Genomic DNA, 19886 nt, shown 5'->3' on the forward strand with positions numbered 1-19886 from the left:
GGAGGCAGGACTGAAATCCGACATGCAGCAGTCCTGCCTCCCAACACGCGCTCCCCCCCCCCCACTGACAAAATCGCTCCCGTTATCTGCCAAGAACTGAATGGAACCCACCAGCCCTACTAATTTACTAGATCCATTAAAAAAACGTTTAATTATATTTCATTGTGGTTCCAGCCACATTCCGCAGTTACTTGCTCGCTACCTACCATTATAAACACGGAAGCCTAAAGCAGTAAGCTCTTGTATATCAAAGAAGTAATTAAATAAAAATTGACTGGGTGAGGGAGCAGGGGCTGAATCTAGCCCAAACTGATGGGACTAAAGTTTATTTTCCCTAATGTCTGTTAAGATTCCCAAGTGCTATGGATTCAATTTGCCTTAACATGGCTCCAAATGGGCTTAAGCATACAACAAAAACGGACCATAACCTAGCACTCTGCAGTCTCACTCACAGAAACCACAAGATGGCTGATGCAGAAATAGAGGTCACATCAGTACAATGAAAGAGTAGGGATTGTGGCACACTAAGAGGAACTTTACCTTGCACTTATCCTGTGCTATATCTGACCTGGAATTGTGTGATACAAGCAATGAGTGCTAAAAGTGTAAAATAATTTAATCTACAGCACTAATATTTCTCACTTTAATGAACATAAATTCAGTAAATTCTTATATTCAAGTGCAGGTCATCAAAATCCAAAGTAGTCTTAACTTAGTAAAAGTTAAATATTTGCAAAAATTTGAGATTTGTTAATTTGCCCACATCTCACTCTTAATATTACTTGTGAGAGAATTATTTGTTATTTAATTTCCAGATTAAAATCTATTTTCTAATTCATCCAATCTGTAATTGAAAACTTCATCTAATTTTCAGAAAGACAACTTGCAACTTAATTTAATCGAGGAAGTCAATTTTGCAGAAGATGCAAACATAATTTCTATCTCGATCAATATAATGAATATACCCTCCACGTTTCAGAAAGATGTCAATGAGCTATTCATTTAAGTACTGGAATAATTATTCCGCTGTTCCCCATGACTACTATGTTTTCCAGTATTATTAAAGAGCAAAAAGATTGATCCAATAAATTTCAATATATAAAACAGATTAATACATTTATGTTGGTGACACACTTATTTATGTTTGATGTCGCATGTGCACAACTTAAAATAAAATGTATCAATTTGTGAAACAGCAATTATATTTAGTTCTGGATAACTTATATGACATTTCACATTTTGTCTGTAGATAAATTTACACATGTTGAAATATTTAAATTAAATGCATGACTAAAGGTATTAAGTTTACTTTTTTCCCCAATCAAATTTACTAATACGTTTAATAGGCAACATGACGTAATGTATTCTAAAATAAGACATACAATTTTTATTACCATAAATAAAAAGAAAAAAAAACTGCAAATGCTGGAAATCTGAAATAAGAACAAAAATGCTGGAAATACACAGCAGGTCAGTCAGTACTTCTAACATTTTGGATGTAGAACAGTTCTGAGGAAAGGTCAACATAAAAAGGTAAATTATCCATATTCACTCTCCATTGAAATATTAAGGTGAAGTTTGATGATGGTAGTGTACTTGATGTGTATATGGACTTTCAAAAGGTGTTTGATAAAGTGCTGCATAATAGACTTATTAGCAAAGTTGAAGTGCATGGGATTAAAGGGTTGGCTAAGAGACAGAAAACAGAGACTGTTTTTCAGATTGGAGGAAGTGTACGGTGGTGTCCCCACAGTATTAAGACCATTGCTCTTTTCAATACATATTAATGACCTGGGCTTGGGTCTAGGGGTCACAATTTCAAAATTTGCAGATGACTCAAAACTTGGAAATGTAGTCAGGATGAAAGTAGCAGACTTCAGGAGAACACAGACAGACTGGTGAAATGGGCAGGCATATGGTAGATGAAATTTAATGCAGAGAACTGTGAAGTCATGCATTTTCGGAGGAAGAATGAGGCGAAACAATATAAATTAAATGGCCAGAGACACCTGGGGGTTCACATATGCAAATCTTGAAGGTGGCAGGACAAGTTGATAAAGTGGTTAAAAAAGCATATGGGATCCTTGGCTTTATAAATAGATGCATAGAGTACAAAAGCAAGGGAGTTATGCTAAACCTTTCTAAAATCACTGGTTGTGCAATTCTGGGCTCCACACTTTAGGAAGGATGTCAAGGCCTTGGAGAGGGTACAGAGATTTACCAGAATGATACCAGTCTTCAGTTATGCAGAGAGACTAGAGAAGTTGGAATTGTTCTCTTTAGAGCAGAGATTTAATAGAAGTGTTCAAAATTATGAAGGGCTTTGATGAGAGTAAATAAGGAGAAACTGTTTCCAGTGGCGGGAGAAAAAAGAAAAGACTTGCATTTATGTAGCGCCTTTAATGACCTCAGGACGTCCCAAAGCGCTGTACTTTGGTCAGTAACCAGATGACACAGATTTAAGATAATTGGCAAAAGAATTAGAGGCGGATGTGGAATTTTTTTTTTTTTTTTTTTTTACGCAGCGAGTTGTGATGATCTTGAATGCACTGCCTGAAAGGGTGGTGGAAGCAGTTTCAATAGTAACTTTCAAAAGGGAATTGGATATATACTTAAAAAGGAAACATTTGCAAGGCTATGGGAAAAGAGCGGGGGAGTGGAACTAATTGCATAGCTCTTTCAAAGAGCCGGCACAGACATGATGGGCTAAAGGGCCTTCTTCTGTGTTGTAAGATTCTATGATACTAGGGTGCCTTTTTTTAAAAAAAGATTCTGACTGACCCGCTAGGTATTGACCATCATTTGCTATTTGTATACATTGCTATAAAACAAGTAACTCTGCACAGTAAATTAGCATTAAGCTGTTCAAAAAGTAAACTGGAAAAGCTTATTTTTTTCTGGTTTACAGATTTATTTTAACTAATTAGAAGTCAGTTTTCGTCTTTTTCATACATTTCAAACATCTAACTAGATCATCCAGGAGCAACAAGTCTTACTTGAATTCATCATTTCTTCTGAATGCTCCCCAGGGCTTTGTATTTGTTGTGATTCTTCCCGATTACTTTGCTTGCTTTGAGTTCCAGTTCCCCTTGAAGTTGAAGCTGAACTGTTCCTAGCATTATTAATAAAAGGAGCTTCAAAACAGGCCAACAAACTAATATTCAGGCTACTGTAAGGAGAACTCCAACACTCACTGGGATAATTATTCTGCAGTTCTGTATTTTGCTGTATTCTGTTTCTTACAAATTTTACTGTTTGTGAAACATCAACACCAGTAGAAAGTGACAAAATGTTAGGAATAGTCTACAAAGAATGCACAATAAACTTCCAGACCCTCAAAATACTACACCACACTGATATCCCGAAAGTTCTTCCTGTGTCCCTGACGACCATGTGTGCAGGAAGTGTATCCAGCTGCAGCTACTGGCAGACCGCATTGCAGCGCTGGAGCCGCGATTGGATACATACTGGACCATTCGCGATGCCGAGGACATCGTGGATATCACGTTTAATCAGTTGGTCACACCGTAGGTAAAGGTTGCACAGGCAGAAAGGGAATGGGTGACCACCAGGCAGCGTAGTAGGCGCAGGCAGGTAGTGCAGGGGTCCCCTGTGGCTATCCCCCTCTCAAACAGATATACCACTTTGCATACTGTTGAGGGGAATGGCTTATCAGGGGAAAGCAGCAGCAGCCAACATCCTGGCACCAGGGGTGGTTCTGCTGCACAGGACGGGAGGAAAAAGAGGTGTAGAGCTATAGTAATAGTGGATTCTATTGTAAGGGGAATAGATAGGTGTTTCTGCGGCCGCAAACGAGACTCCAGGATGGTGTGTTGCCTCCCTGGTGCAAGGGTCAAGGATGTCTCAGAGTGGCTGCAGAACATTTTGCACCTGGGCTGGGCTGGGACCGATGTCCTAGGGGCAGTGTTTGCTAGTGCTCTGGGGGACGGTTTAAACTAAAATGGCAAGGGGTTGGGAACCTGAGCAGAGAGACAGAGGAAAGGGAAACAAGGATAAAAGCAAAAGACAGGAAGGAGAAAAACAAAAGTGGCAGTCAGAGAAATCAACGGTTTAAATCAAACATGGCCACAGTAAATAATAATTCTAAAAGGTCTAAGAGCATTAAACAAACAAGCCTGAAGGCTTTGTGTCTTAATGCGAGGAGCATTCGTAATAAGGTAGATGAATTAGCTGCGCAAATAGAGGTAAACGAATATGATATGATTGGGATTACGGAAACATGGCTCCAGGGTGGCCAAGGCTGGGAACTCAACATCCAGGGGTATTCAATATTCAGGAAAGATAGGCAAAAAGGAAAAGGAGGTGGGGTAGCATTGCTGGTTAAAGAGGGGATTAACACAATTGTAAGGAAGGATATTAGCTCTGATGATGTGGAATCTGTATGGGTAGAACTGAGAAATACCAAGGGGCAGAAAACGTTAGTGGGAGTGGTATATAGACCTCCAAACAGTAGTGCGGAGGTTGGGGATGGTATTAAAAGGGAAATTAGAGAAGCGTGCAATAAGGGCACAGCAGTTATCATGGGTGACTTTAATCTACATATAGATTGGGCTAACCAAATTAGTCACAATACTGTGGAGGAGGAATTCCTGGAGTGTATACGGGATGGTTTCCTGGACCAATATGTCGAGGAACCAACGAGAGATCAGGCCATCTTAGACTGGGTATTATGTAATGAGAAAGGATTAATTAACAATCTTGTTGTACGAGGCCCCTTGGGTCGGAGCGATCATAATATGATAGAATTCTTCATTACGATGGAGAGAAGTAGTTGACTCAGACACTAGGGTCCTGAATTTAAATAAAGGAAACTATGATGGTCTGAGGCGTGAGTTGGGTAGGATTGATTGGGGAATTTCACTCAAAGGGTTGACGGTGGATAGGCAATGGCAAACATTCAAAGACCGCATGGATGAACTACAGAATTTGTTCATCCCAGTTTGGCATAAAAATAAAACAAAACAGGTGACTCAACCGTGGCTAACAAGGGAAATTAGGGATAGCATAAGATCCAAGGAGAGGACATATAAATTGGCCAGAAAAAGCAGTAAACCTGAGGATTGGGAGCAGTTTAAGATTCAACAAAGGAGGACAAAAGGATTAATTAAGAGGGGGAAAATAGAGTATGAGAGTAAGCTTGCAAGGAACATAAAAACTGACTGTAAAAGCTTCTATAGATATGTGAAGAGAAAAAGATTGGTGAAGTCAAGCGTAGGACCCATGCAGTCAGAATCAGGGGAATTTATAATGGGGAACAAAGAAATGGCAGACCAATTAAATACATATTTTGGTTCTGTCTTCACAAAGGGGGACACAAATAACCTCCCAGAGATGTCAGAGAACATAGGGTCTGATGAAAGGGAGGAACTGAAAGAAATCAGTATTTGTAGGGAAATGGTGTTAGGGAAATTGACGGGATTGAAGGTCGATAAATCCCCAGGGCCTGATAATCTACATCCTAAGGTACTTAAGGAAGTGGCCCTAGAAATAGTAGATGCATTGCTGGCCATCTTCCAACATTCGATAGACTCTGGAACAGTACCCATGGATTAGAGGGGAACAGTACCCATGGATTGGAGGGTAGCTAATGTTACCCCACTATTTAAAAAAGGTGGTAGAGAGAAAACGGGGAATTACAGACCGGTAAGCCTGACATCGGTAGTGGGGAAAATGCTAGAGTCCATTATAAAAGATGTAATAGCAGAGCACTTGGAAAACAGTGACAGGATTGGACAAAGTCAACATGGATTTACAAAAGGTAAATCGTGCTTGACTAATCTACTGGAATATTTTGAGGATGTAACTGGTAAAATAGATAAGGGAGAACCAGTGGATGTGGTGTATTTGGACTTTCAAAAGGCTTTCGATAAGGTCCCGCATAAGAGATTAGCGTGTACAGATAAGGCACATGGGATTGGGGGCAAGGTATTGACTTGGATAGAGAACTGGTTGGCAGACAGAAAGCAAAGAGTTGGAATAAACGGGTCTTTTTCCAAGTGGCAGGCAGTGACTAGTGGGGTACCGCAGGGATCGGTCCTTGGACCCCAGCTATTCACAATATACATTAATGATCTAGACGAGGGAACTAGATGTAATATCTCCAAGTTTGCAGACGACACAAAGCTGGGTGGGCATGTGTGCTGTGAGGAGGATGCCAAGAAACTCCAGTATGATTTGGACATGTTGGGTGATTGGGCAGAAGCATGGCAGATGCAATATAATGTGGATAAATGCGAGGTTATCCACTTTGGTGTCAAAAACAGGAAGGCAGATTATCTGAATGTCAATAGATTGGGAGAAGGGGAAGTGCAACGAGACCTGGGCATCCTTGTGCACCAGTCGCTGAAGGTAAGCATGCAGGTGCAGCAGGCGGTTAAGGCGGCAAGTGGTATGTTGGCCTTCGTAGCGAGAGGGTTTGAGTACAGGAACAAGGATGTCTTGCTGCACCTGTACAGGGCCTTGGTGAGACCACATCTTGAGTATTGTGTGCAGTTTTGGTCACCTTATCTGAGGAAGGATGTTCTTGCCATGGAGGGAGTGCAGTGAAGATTCACCAGGCTGATACCTGGGATGGCAGGAATGACATATGAGAAGAGATTGGGTCGATTGGGCTTATACTCGCTGGAGTTTAGAAGAATGAGAGGGGATCTCATTGAAACTTATAAAATTCTAACAGGGCTTGACAGACTAAATGCAGGAAGGATGTTCCCGATGGCTGGGGAGTCCAGAACCAGGGGTCACAGTCTAAGGACAAGGGGTAAGCCATTTAGGACAGAGATGAGGAGGAATTTCTTCACCCAGAGAGAGTGGTGAACCTGTGGAATTCTCTACCACAGAAGGCAGTAGAGGCCAATTCATTAAATATATTCAAGAAGGAGTTGGATATATTTCTGAAGGCTAAAGGGATCAAGGGATATGGAGAGAAGGCAGGAATGGGGTACTGAATTTGGATGATCAGCCATGATCTCATTGAATGGCGGAGCAGGTTCGAGGGGCCGAATGGCCTACTCCTGCTCCTATCTTCTATGTTTCTAGGAGAAAATAATCAAAATATGTAAAATTATGCAGGTGGACATTCCCCCCTCCGAAATAAATGTTTGTCTCAGCAATTGAACAAATTAAGTAATTGATCACTGAACAACAGACAAATCTGAAAAGCTTCGGCAACAATTTATGCTCTTAAGGTGCAAAACCTTCTTCTACTTAGGCATATTTGGAGAAACAACAGTAGATTTTCAGCTGGGAGTAATTTTTTAAAAATACATAAATTTAGTAATTTTATATGACTATCAGTATTTCTAAATGCAGTTTAGGGTGACAAAGCAACTGCAAGGTGAGCATCTAAACAACCATTAAGAACACTTGTACGACTGCCATTTTTGGACATTAAACAAGTAGAAGAAGAAAGTTAAACAATATGATAGGCATTAACAAAAACGGTTTGAAAATCAGCAAACTGCTGATAGGATTGCTGGTGAGTAACACATACTATACTTACCACTCATCAGTAAAGTCCAGCTTGATTGTGCTAGTCGTGGTTCCCTCTGTACTATAATGCAAACTAAGAACTGGTTCAGCACCCCCTGTTCTGATGCCGGAACGATCAGCACTACTACCTGCAAAAATTAAAATCTTACATAAGAACGCCTTACACAGGATTGACTGCACATAATAATTACTTACTTAATTACAACAAAATTCTAATTCTTCACAGTACGATCATAAAAAACTTAAAGTCCCAGCAGCCCTTTTTCAACTGAGCTATTGGTCAATTTTATACTTTCAAAAAACCCCACCAGATCAGTCTATGATTAAATTAATGAATAGATTAAAAAAATTTGAACAGAATCAAAAAAAACCTTCGCAAAAATATTTCAGGAATTAAACCAGAAAAAAGAAGTCAAGAACTCCCCCCTCCCTGCCACACACTGATAAGTATTTATAAGGAAGAGTCTCAAAACTGTTAAGATACAAATATATTTAAATACTTATTCAAAATTAATTGCTACTCGAACAAAAAATCTATTTGTGAATCCAGGCTTTATTTTGTGCAGGTTTCTCAATATTCTCTTGTACATAAGGAAAAGATGTGAAACTAAAATAAATGAAGCACTCAAATACAGAAACATATACGGTGTATATGCTGTGTTAATGCAAACAATATTTCAGTTGAGTTTAAATCTTCACAGAATTATTTGTTGGTTACTGAAGTGATAAGTTCCCTGGAACATTGCACAAGTATTTCTCCAGGATTTGTAAAATGAGATCATCATTGTAGGTGCGAATTAATTTACTATAATTTAAAACTGAATTTCAATGTTTGGTGTGTCCTTTCCAAGATAAAGCAGGCATTTTTGTTCATTTGCTACCGCTAGGAAGCAGCAAACTGGCATCCCTTTTACATGGTTAGAAGATAGCTGAAAAGCTTTAATTTTAAAATATGTAAGTTTAAAAGAAATAAGAATCCATTCATACCTGGCCAGCTCTTGGCCATTGTTAACGGGGCTTGAGGCTTTTATCAATCCTGCATTTGCAATGGAAGCTAAATACTTCTAACACAATCGATATAGACATTATTCCCAAAAGCCTTTTCTTCGCAGCCAGCAACATAGAATCATACAGCACAGGAGGAGGTAATTTGGCCCATCATGCCTGTGCCAGCTGTTTGAAAGAGCTATCCAATTAGTTCCATTCCCTAGCTCTTTCCCCATAGCCTTGCAAATTTTTCCCCTCCAAGTATTTGTTCAATTCCCATTTGAAAGTTATTATTGAATCTGCTTCCACCACCCTTTCAGACAGAGCATTCCAGATCATAAACTCACTGTGTAAAAAAATTCTCATCTCACCTCTGGTTCTTTATCAAATTACCTTAAAATGATCTCTCTTGCTGTAGAGATTCAAAGGAAGAGGAGGGGAAAGGAAAGAAGGGGAGAATGAAACACTGATTGCTTCTTATAACATGTGCTGTGGGAAGGAGGAGGAGGGGGGAAAAGAAAGAAGAGCTGTTGTATATTTGACATTATTGTAGATTTAACTACCCAGACATGAAGACACCAGTCATGGTTAAAACACAAGCTTGATGAATATCAAATAAAACATACTTTTAGGTTAATGATTTAATGGCCCAGATACTTACTGGGGTGGGATTTTGGAGCGAGGAGGGAGGAGTTATGGTCGGGAAACCTGGAGTGCAGGTCTCCCCGAATGCCATGGAGTTTTAACTCCACAGCATGTGTGATTTTTTTTTTCCAGATTCCCCACCCTAAGGCCATCTTGATTGACAGGCTTGGCAGCCAGTCAGGTGAGGAAAGTTCTGGAAAAGGCCACAGCCATGGAGTAGGTTAGTTTAGTTAGTGGATTGGGGGGCGAGGGGTGTGGGTAGAGCGTGGTTGGGGGGGGGGGGGGGGGTTGGGAGTAATCACAGGGGGCATTGAGGAAGTTGACAGGTTGTGGAAGGGTCGGGGGAAGATTTGTGGGATGTAGGTGATGGGGGGTGTTTACAGGGCAAGCTTGTTGGGCCTGGAGGAAACACTCCTGCTCCTCCTGGCCCACAAGCAGTGTTGGAAAGGCACTTACCTTATGGATCCAACCCATCGCACCTCCTTTTACTTGCCAGGTTTCCCGAAGCCTGGGAAAACTGGCCAACATGGGTTAAACTGAAGGCGCGCAGCCTCCTTAAAAGGTTTCAATGACCAACCTGCCTCCAGAGAGCGGACTGGTCGCCTGCCCCTTGTCCTGCCTCCGTTAAAGCTGGAAGTGGTTGATGTTTGAAATTTTTAACATTTCTCTTCTCACCTGACCCAAACCCACCCGTGTTTGGGGGTTAAAATTACCCCCAATGTTTCTGGATGTGCAGGTGGATTATTCTCCTCACATCTACTTTTTTCATTGAATTTGCTGAAGTCACTGACACATTCGGGTGAAAAAACATTAAAGGTCTTGGAATACTACTTTGTTAGTTCAGTATCTTGAAAGATATTAAAACAAAAAGAAAAAAGCAAATACTGGAAATCTGAAATTCAAACAGAAAATGCTGGAAATACACAAGTCAGTCAGCATCTGTCATTAATGTTTTGGGTTCTGATGAAAGGTTACACACCAGAAATCCCGCTCTCTCTTTAACAATGCTAACTAATCTGCAGTGTTTTTCCAGCATTTTCATTTCTTTCTTTTTATTTTGGCTATTCCAATGCTCTCCTAGCTGCCCTCCCATTCTTCACCCTCCATAAAAATCAGCTTATCCCAAACTTTGCTGCCCATTTCCTATCTTGCATCAATTCTTACACACCCATCAGCCCTGAGCTCACTGGTCTACATTAGCTCAGTCTCCCAACGCCTCAAATTTAAAATTGTTATCCTCGTGTTCAAATTCCTTCATGTTCTCACCACTCTCTATTTCTGTAGTCTTCTCCAGCTCTATAACCCTCTGAGAATTCTGCATTCCTCAAACTCTGGTCTCTTGTGCATCCTAAAATTATTTTGCCCCACCATTGATGACTGTGCCTTCAGACTTCTAGGCCGCAAGCTCTGGAATTCACTCCTTACACCTCTCCGAATACCTCTCCTCTTTTAAGACCAACCACTTTGATTAAGCTTTTAGTCACCCCTCCTAATATCATCATCTTTGGCTTATTGTTGATTTTTGTCAGATTATGCTTCTGTGAAGTGCACTGGGACATTTTTCTACATTAAAGATGTTATACAAATGCAAGTTGCTGTTGATTACAGTAATGTAGATATATGCATATCAACGAAACCCTTTTCAAAGAAACCCAAAGTCTGTTGAGAGAAAGTGTAGTAAAAATCTGTTTCATTTAAAAATAAAAAACTTTTTTTTGCAACTACTGTAGTTAGTTTGCATTAAACGGTCAAACTTGACAATTTGCAAATAAACTTCCCTTGTTCTGGGGATGAGAAATGGTTGCAGTGAATAAAGAAAGGGGAGATTAAAAAAGGAATGAAGTCCTTTTTTGTGAATTTTATCCTCATTCAGATGAACATTGAGTGTGATTGGCAAAAAACATGTTGGAATTGTCACACTGATGCAATTGGGGTTCTCTTCTGATGTTGCAGTTGTGGCTCTTAAGTAGGGCAACAGCAGAGTCGTTCACTCTGCATTTGGCCCATCCTATAACTAACCTGGGAGAGGATGCCAAAAATGGGTGCAAAAATTAGAATTATGTACTTTAATTTTTAAAAGCCTGTAAGGAGGTTTAGTATAATAAGGGATAAGGTCATTTTTAAATTGACATTACATCTGCAAAGTCTAATTATATCCAAGTATATGAACTGATTCTTTTCTTCACACGGCAGGTAATAAGGAATCAAAACATTGGGAGGGCTAATTTATTCAATGTCCATTCAAATAAAATAGATCAGAGTGACAGCAATTTGCCACACTGAAACCAATACACTATGGCAACGTAAAATAAAAAAGGAAATAAAATTCTGCAGACAATAGATGAAGTCATGGAGGAGTTAATGAAGAAATATGTGTTTGTACACATATCTCTTGCTGCACGCACCCTGTTGCTCATCAAGTGACATGGATCCAAGCTGTTTGTTTACCACAGAAGAAGGGGAATCTGAAACAAAAATTAGATTTAACTTAAAAATTAAATTGCACTTTTGTGAATATCTTTCCCCAAGCAAAAAAAAGCCACAAAGCTGTGAATACTTAAAAAAAAATTTTTGCAAGCAGGTGAGATATGGCTGGCTTTATGCTGAGAGATAATGAATGTAAGCTGGAACAATAAATTGACAAAATAATGAGTTATCGCAGATGTAAAGCACACAATTTGTTTCACAATGAGTGTTACATACATTTCAGTTTCAACTGATTGTTCAGTTTGCAAGTGGTTCTACTGTTGGATGTTAAATAGTGCCCTTATAATGGCAAACCGTTTGTATTTAACCAAGCACAAGCGTGCTTCCAGGTAGGAACCTGAAATACGAGCTCAGCTAGAACATCTAAATGCACTATAATTAGCCTCAATACCCCTGGGTTAGAGAGAGGGGGAAAAATGTGCCAGGATTTTGCTCCTGAACGATATCTAGTCATCCCATTGAAAAATATGCAAATGAGGACAGGATTGCCAACACTCAACATCTAGGCATGAAGAATGGACATTTGACTTTGATATGGGAAGGCAAAAGCTTTGTTAAAGAGATGGGTTTCAAGAAGGTTTCTAAAGGTGGAGAGAGATAGACAGGCTGAGAATTTAGGGAAGGATTCCAGAGATTAGGTCCATGACAGCTGAAGGCTCTGCCACCACTAACACTACTTTGTCTTCCTCTGTAACCTCATAATCCACCATCAGTTCTGCTATGTACTGGTAAACATTTTCTTTTTTATAGACTCCATTCAAAATTATCTCAATTTCTGATAAACATATCTGGTCAATTTTAGTTTATTTCCATCTTTTGCTACAGTAATAAAAATGGTGGCACATAAAGTACTGTAGTATTTTATATTCTGGTGAACTTGGACAAGTGACCCAGCTGTACAGGATGACTCACATGGTTCTCTTTTATCTACCTTTTCTTATAATACTTAAAACCATTTACTTTTGGACTCTCAAGTTAAATGATCAAATAACATATATGGCTAAAATATCTAAGTTGGCCACTATTCATTCACATACACTTGTTAAGGACATCTACAATTGAATACCAGACACTATGGTCTGGTGGCTAGTTAGCAGCTAAGAACTCAGACTTAGCAGAGTTTATTTTGAAAAATTCACTAGTTTGCAGAGAATTTTCCAACATCCGAACTTAAAAACTGTAATAGGTTTACTATGAATTTGAACTATTCTCTGAAAAGCAGTTTCCATTCCTATGATTAGAGTGAAGTTACATTCTACCTATATATAGGGGGTAATTTTAACCCTCACATGACAGGCAGGAGGTCGGAGGTAAATTTGAAAAAAATGGGAAACACACTGCCACGAATGCACCTACTTTCAGTTTAACCGTGGCGGGTTTGGGGTCGACCGAGTAACCTGTTCTGCAGAGGTGGGACAGTAATTATAATATTTAAATGAGGCTGCGCACCTCATATTTTGTCAGCAATTTGAATTGAACAGCTGCGGCTGGGTTTCCCAGGGCTCAGGAAAATAGACAGCTGAAGGGAGGCGGGAGCTGCCGGATTCAGCAGGTAAGTGCTTTTTCAGCAATGCTTGTGTGTCAGGAGGAGCAGGAGTGCTTCCCCCCAACCCCACAAGAAAACCTGCTGTGATCTCTCTTCCCCTTTCCCCCCCCTCCCGGATCAGCCGATCCCCCTCCAGTGATCTCTCCATCGCGATCCGAGCTCTCAGCGATCCAAGCCCCCCCCCTGCAATCTGAGCCCCTGGCACCAACCCCGATCTTCTTGATTGCTGGGGACCATCCCTAGTGGTCCCCTGCTGCTGCCTACTGCAGGCTTTCCCGCCTGTCAGCTGGCCAGCCTCTCAAATTTCCGGGTTTCCCACCACTGACAGGTGCCCCCGCCCGCTCTCCACAAATATCGGGGACCATAGTCTCTGTATGCACAAGTAACTTTTTAGTTCATTCTGGGCCAACGAGAATAGACACATCAGCAATCTACCACTAAAAATAAACAATAATTTGCTTGGTGACATCCAATTCTGCAGTCTGGCAGAATTGATCTGTAGTAAGAAACCAGCTTTACTAACAGCAATGGGAAATAACATGGAACAAAACTAAGTCTGAAATATACCTATTAGATGTTAATGCTAGCAAAAATGATCGCCAAGATTGCACTAGATCTTTAATAAAAATAGACAGAGCTAAATTCTAAAATTGTTCAGTAGTTTCTCTTAATCCTAGACGTTAAAAATATCCCATGACTCTTTACAGACCCTGCTATATAAATAGCTCTGTGAAATAACATATTGTGTAATTGCTACCATTAGCATTGACTTTAAAAAACAACTTTCAACTATTACAAAAATTGTATATGTGGCTGCTCCTGCTAGAACAACACAATTTCAATTTTGTTGATATATCACATGATAACCTAGCGCAAATTTACATTTAAAATTCAGTAAAAATAGTAATGGTTTTATGAATGTTATTTTAGTTGAATGTATGTTTTAGATGCTGAAATTATTTGATACAAATTATACCCTATAGGTAAATAGGATATTGTAGGCCTGTGAAATTATATTGCAATTTTTCTCGGTAGATAGGATCAAAAATACTACAGCACTACAGCAGTATAGTGGCCTGGACTAATAATCCAGGAAATGGGAGTCCAAATCCCACCGTGGCATTTTGATCATTTTAATTCATTTAAAAACCAGTAAAAGTGACCACAAAGCTATCAGATGTTTGTAAAAACTCAACTGGTTCACGAATGTCATTTAGGGAAGGAAAGCTGCCATCCTTCTGGCCTAAATGCGACTCCAGTCTCACACCAATGTTGTTGATTCTTAAACACCCTGTGAAGATGCCTAGCAAGCCACTCAATTGTACAAGAACAACCAGGGGTAGGGAAGAAGTGCCAGCCTTCCCAGTGATGCCCTCATCCAAAGAATTAAATTTTAAAAACAACAAACATGTACAATCTGCAGGACTCACATTAGCAAAACAAGTTGAGGATGATTTCACACAACTATAGCATCGACGGAAGTTTCACTTCGCACTGATGCTGCTGTTAATGAAAATGAAGCCTCAATCCAGAAGCGGGCCTCAATCTGGAAACGGATTGAAGTGGAGCAAGACTCACTGGAGGAGGTGGTATTTGCTTTGTAGTTAGTTTGGGGTCATAACTTATTTCTTAGCTCACTACTTGAGCAATTTCTCTTCTAACATGAGAACATAAAACATGGAACAAAAAAATGCTATTCAGCTCATGAAGTCTGCTCCTTCCACTGAACATTTTTTATGTTTTTATTATATTTTTGACTTAAATTACTTCATTTTAACTGTTCGATGGCAGGAACCATTTAACTTGCCTATCTGGTGCCCTGCCGATGGGTTGGTCTGAGCCAGTACAATTCTAATAGATTGATTACGTAAGTGATATGATTAGCTGTTCTTATGGCGGTTGGGCTATTGTGCAAGGTAAAAGAGTGTAGAAACATAGAAAAATAGGAGCAGGAGTAGGCCCTTCGAGCCTGCTCCGCCATTCAATATGATCATGGCTGATCCTCTATCTCAATACCATATTCCCGCTCTCTCCCCATACCCCTTGATGCCTTTTGTGTCTAGAAATCTATCTATCTCCTTCTTAAATATTTTCAGTGACTTGGCCTCCACAGCCTTCTGTAGTAGAGAATTCCAGATTCACCACCCTCAGTGAAGAAATTTCTCCTCATCTCAGTCCTAAATATCCTACCCCTTATCCTGAGACTGTGACCCCTCGTTCTAGACTCCCAGCCAGGGGAAACATCCTCCCTGCATCCAGTCGACCCAATCTCTCCTCATAAGACAGTCCTGCCATCCCAGGAATCAGTCTGGTGAACCTTCGCTGCACTCCCTCTATGACAAGTATATCCTTTCTTAGGTAAGGAGACCAAAACTGCACACAGTACTCCAGGTGTGGTCTCACCAAGGCCCTATATAACTGTAGTAAGACATCCTTGCTCCTGTACTCAAATCCTCTTGCAATGAAGGTCAACATACCATTTTCCTTCCTAACTGCTTGCTGCACCTGCATGTTTGCTTTCAGTGACTGGTGTACAAGGACACCCAGGTCCCTTTGTACATCAACATTTCCCAATCTATCACCATTTAAATAATACTCTGCCTTTCTGTTTTTCCTACACATTTATCCATATTATACCACATCTGCCATGTATTTGTCCACTCACTCAACTTGTCTAAATCGCCTTGAAGCCTCTTTGCATCCTCTTCACAATCCCACCGAGTTTCGTGTCGTCAGCAAACTTGGAAATATTACATTTGGCTCCCTCATCCAAATCATTGATATATATTGTGACTAACTGGGGCCCAAGCACTGATCCCTGCAGTACCCCACTAGTCACCGCCTGCTACCCCGAAAAAGACCCATTTATGCCTACTCTCTGTTTCCTGTCTGTTAACCAATTTTCAATCCATGCCAGTACATTACCCCCAATCCCATGTGCTTTAATTTTGCACACTAACCTCTTATGTGGGACTTTATCAAAGGCCTTCTGAAAATCCAAATGCACCACATCCACTGGTTCTCCCTTGTCTATTCTACAAGTTACATCCTCAAAAAACTCCAGTAGGTTTGTCAAACACGATTTCCCTTTCATAAATCCATGTTGACTTTGTCTAATCCCGTTGATATTTTCTAAGTGCCCTGTTATCACATCCTTTATAATAAACTCTAGCATTTTCCCTACTACTGATGTTAGGCTAACTGGTCTGTAGTTCCCTGTTTTTTCTCTCCCTCCTTTTTTAAATAGCAGGGTTACATTTGCCACCCTCCAATCTGCAGGAACTGCTCCATAATCTATAGAATTCTGGAAAATGACAACCAATGCATCCACTATTTCCATGGCTACCTCTTTTAGTACTCTGGGATGCAGATTATCAGGCCCTGGGGATTTATCGGCTTTCAGTCCCATTAATTTCTCCAGCACTATTTTTTTTACTAATACTAATTTCCTTTAATTCCTTCTTCTCACTAGACCCTTGGTTCCCTAGCATTTCTGGGAAGTTATTTGTGTCCTTTTCCGTGAAGACAGAACCAAAGTATTTGTTTAATTGCTCTGCCATTTCCTTGTTTCCCCATTATAAATTCTCCCGTTTCTGACTGTAAGGGACCTACATTTGTCTTCACTAATCTTTTTCTTTTTACATACTTGTAGAAACTTTTACAGTCCACTTTTATGTTCCTTGCAAGTTTACTTTCATACTCTATTTTTCCCCTCCTAATCAATCTCTTGTATGTTTGAGTGAACTAGTGAGAGATTAATCCTGAGCAGCAAGAGCACAGCGGAACATGAAGATCCATTAAGTGTGGAGGTTAGTAGATCAGAAGTTCAGCCTCAGAGGGATCATCCTCGAGATGGAATTGGTCTAAAATGAAATCGGAGGGGCAGTGAAAAAAATGGTTGCGTGGGGATGGGGGGAAAGAGGAAAGCGGGGGATTAATTACATAGAGAAATCTAGCTGTAATAGGGGATTACATTGTCTGTGGTGTAGAAAGGTAGCTTTGTAGCCACACAAAGAATCCTGAAATACTATGTTCAATGATTGGGAGACAAATTAAACAGCAGAACTCAGTTACTTCTGGTGCCACTTATTAATACAGGAACAATAACATAATAGACTGAAATGCATGGCTGGAGGTAAGGGTTCAGATTCCTGGGCATTGGGGCCAATTCGGGGAAAGCAGCGGCCTATACAGGACGGAAGCCGTCACCTGAACAAGGTTGGGAGCAATGTCCTGGCTGGGTGGATAATTAGCTCAGCTCAAATCTACCTCCAACTCTTTCCAGGCATGTTGCAATGCTGACCTAAGGGACTGCTGCTATAGAATGGCAAATGGTGCCACACCCCTTACAACTACATCATGTAGCACCACCTCTACTTCAGCAGCCATCAGACAGCGGGTCACAAAATCCATGTACTATTCCTTAGCCTATCTGCTTAATTAGTTCAGATCTCATGAAATGCTGGTTATCTCCCTTATGTTCATAATCTGATCGCATAACTTGGCATCAGCAGCAAATTTTATTTTACAGGTACTCGATTTATAAATTGTGTACACAGACTCATGCTAGTCTCTGCCACCAGTCAAAGGTTTTCCGAAGAAAAAGCAGAGTGAAGTGACATACTTGACTTGATACCTTTCTTTCTTCACGCCCCCCACCCCCGCTGCCCAAAGCAATCAGGAACCGACCTCTGGTTGACTTCCCCTGTCCAGCCTAGTGGCACTATTGAATGAGGCCAAGTACAGCATCCCATCCGAGTCCCTCTCCAGCCCAGGAAAATGGAGGCCAATTGTAGCATCCTTATCATCACCCCAGCTGAGATATGCTAACTCAGCTAATAGCCAAAGCTTTTCCAAATTATCACCATCTTCTGTTTTTTATTACCAATCTAGCTAGCTAATTTTCCATTAAACTAATACCCTAAGCCCTTAATGTTCTTTAAAAAATCTTGAGGAACATTATCAAATGACTCCCGATAACGAACAAGATTTATAACAGTATTTATTGATTGCACATTAAGCCATTTACTTTGCAAATTGCTTTTTCCAAGTCCTCCAGTGAAATCTAAAGGCACAGGGAAATTCTACTGCAAATTTTCAACCATGTAAAAGAACTTGTATTTATATAGCAGCTTTCACATCTTCAGAATGTTCCAAAGCACTTAACGATGAATTACGTTTGAAGTGCAGATGAATGACCAGAGAACTTCCCGATCTTCTTTAAAAGTGCCATGTGATCTTTAATGTCTGTCTGAACAGGCAGAAAAAGCTTCTGAGAGAATCTAACACTCCCTCAGTACTGCACTGCGCGTCAGCATAGATCATATACTGAAGTGCAGGAGGGGGACCTTTTAAAATCAGAAGTAACTGTGATACCACAGCCAATAGAATTGTGGAATTCAGGAGAAATATTCCTACATACACAAAGGGGCAAAAATTCGGTTGGTTAACGCCTCTCATTAGCACCTGCAGAGGGCAGTAACAGGGCATTGATGCAGTAGCGCCAGAGCGAGGCAAGTCCAGCGACGCATGGCAAATTTGGTCCCCCCATTGCACCGCCGGTACGAGCTACCACCGAGGACTTCAACGCCAGGCAGATCGTGACGTCAATGAGTGTTTAACGCTCACTGGATGCCAGATCTGCAAAATTGATTTTCGCCACCTACCTTCGCTCCTTGCCCGGACAGCGACAGGGAGAGGGAACGGAGGCGTCAAGCAGGCAGAAGCCGGCTCCAGAGACGTTATTTAAAGGGATCATGAGTAATGAGTCGCAGCTATCAGGTTAATGGAGTTTCATTACTTTCTTGTCAGTTTGACATTGTGAAACAGTTTAATTCAGTAATTTAAAGGTTCTTTTGCATCAGGAGTGTTGTGGTGACTAAAAAGTAGTTACATTTATTCTTACAAAATATCAAACTGCTACATTTGGTTACATTAATGGGGGCTGTACTGGCAGTGGACCTCGCCCTCCCGCCCGCCAGGATCTATGGCGGAGGGAGCGGAGATAGCGAGAAACACTGGAACATGTGGGCAGAGGGAGCTCTCCAAGGGCACTTCTCCTACCTCCAATTAAGCGAGGAGCAGTGTATTAGAAAGCTCCGCTTCACCAAGGAGGTGGTCACAGAACTCTGCCACCTCCTGCAACCAGACCTTCAGCCTCAGATCAGGTCGACCACGGCTCTCTCAGTCGCAGTCAAGGTCACTGTCGCCCTCAATTTTTTCACCAGCGGATCCTTCCAGGCTGCAACAGGAGACATAGCTAATATCTCGCAGTTCACCATCCGGGAGGTCACAGAGGCTCTCCACAGTAGGAGAAGGGACTACATTTCCTTCCCCATCACCAGAGAGAAGCAGGACAAACATGCATGTGGCTTTGCCAGGATAGCGGCATTCCCCATGGTGCAGGGTGCCATTGACTGCACCCATGTGGCTTTGCGGGCACCGCATAATCCCGAGATCTTCCGTAACTGCAAAGGCTACCACTCACTTAATGTGCAGTTGGTGTGCAACCACACACAGCGAATCCTCAATGTGAATGCCTGCTATCCTGGCAGCAGCCACAATGCCTTCATCCTGTTTCAGCACTCTTCCAGCCACCATGTCAAGCTTATGGCTGGCTGATCGGAAACTAGGGCTATCCGCTCTCCACCTGGCTCATGACTCCCCTCTGCAACCCAACACTCCTGCTCAGCACTCATATAGTGAGAGCCAT

At 41.1% G+C, this 19886-nt stretch overlaps 1 protein-coding gene across 9 annotated transcripts in view; it reads right to left on the reverse strand.

Annotated features, from left to right (window-relative positions):
* Positions 1–19886, reverse strand: part of dcaf6 (ddb1 and cul4 associated factor 6) — a 176055-nt gene that overhangs the window by 62708 nt on the left and 93461 nt on the right. For 7 of the 9 annotated variants that reach the window (XM_086006714.1, XM_086006719.1, XM_086006715.1 and 4 more), the window contains 3 exons: positions 11547–11606; positions 7520–7637; positions 2997–3112 (listed from right to left, as the gene is read on the reverse strand). In XM_086006714.1, coding sequence (XP_085862840.1) covers positions 2997–3112; positions 7520–7637; positions 11547–11606 — 294 coding nt within the window. The remainder of the gene's footprint in view (positions 1–2996; positions 3113–7519; positions 7638–11546; positions 11607–19886) is intronic. The other 2 variants (XM_086006716.1, XM_086006712.1) reach the window with 1 other exon arrangement.

Source organism: Somniosus microcephalus, chromosome 14 (genome assembly GCF_052327205.1).
Source record: "Somniosus microcephalus isolate GS21.2 chromosome 14, FLI_Smic_1.0, whole genome shotgun sequence".
Classification (NCBI taxonomy): domain Eukaryota; kingdom Metazoa; phylum Chordata; class Chondrichthyes; order Squaliformes; family Somniosidae; genus Somniosus; species Somniosus microcephalus.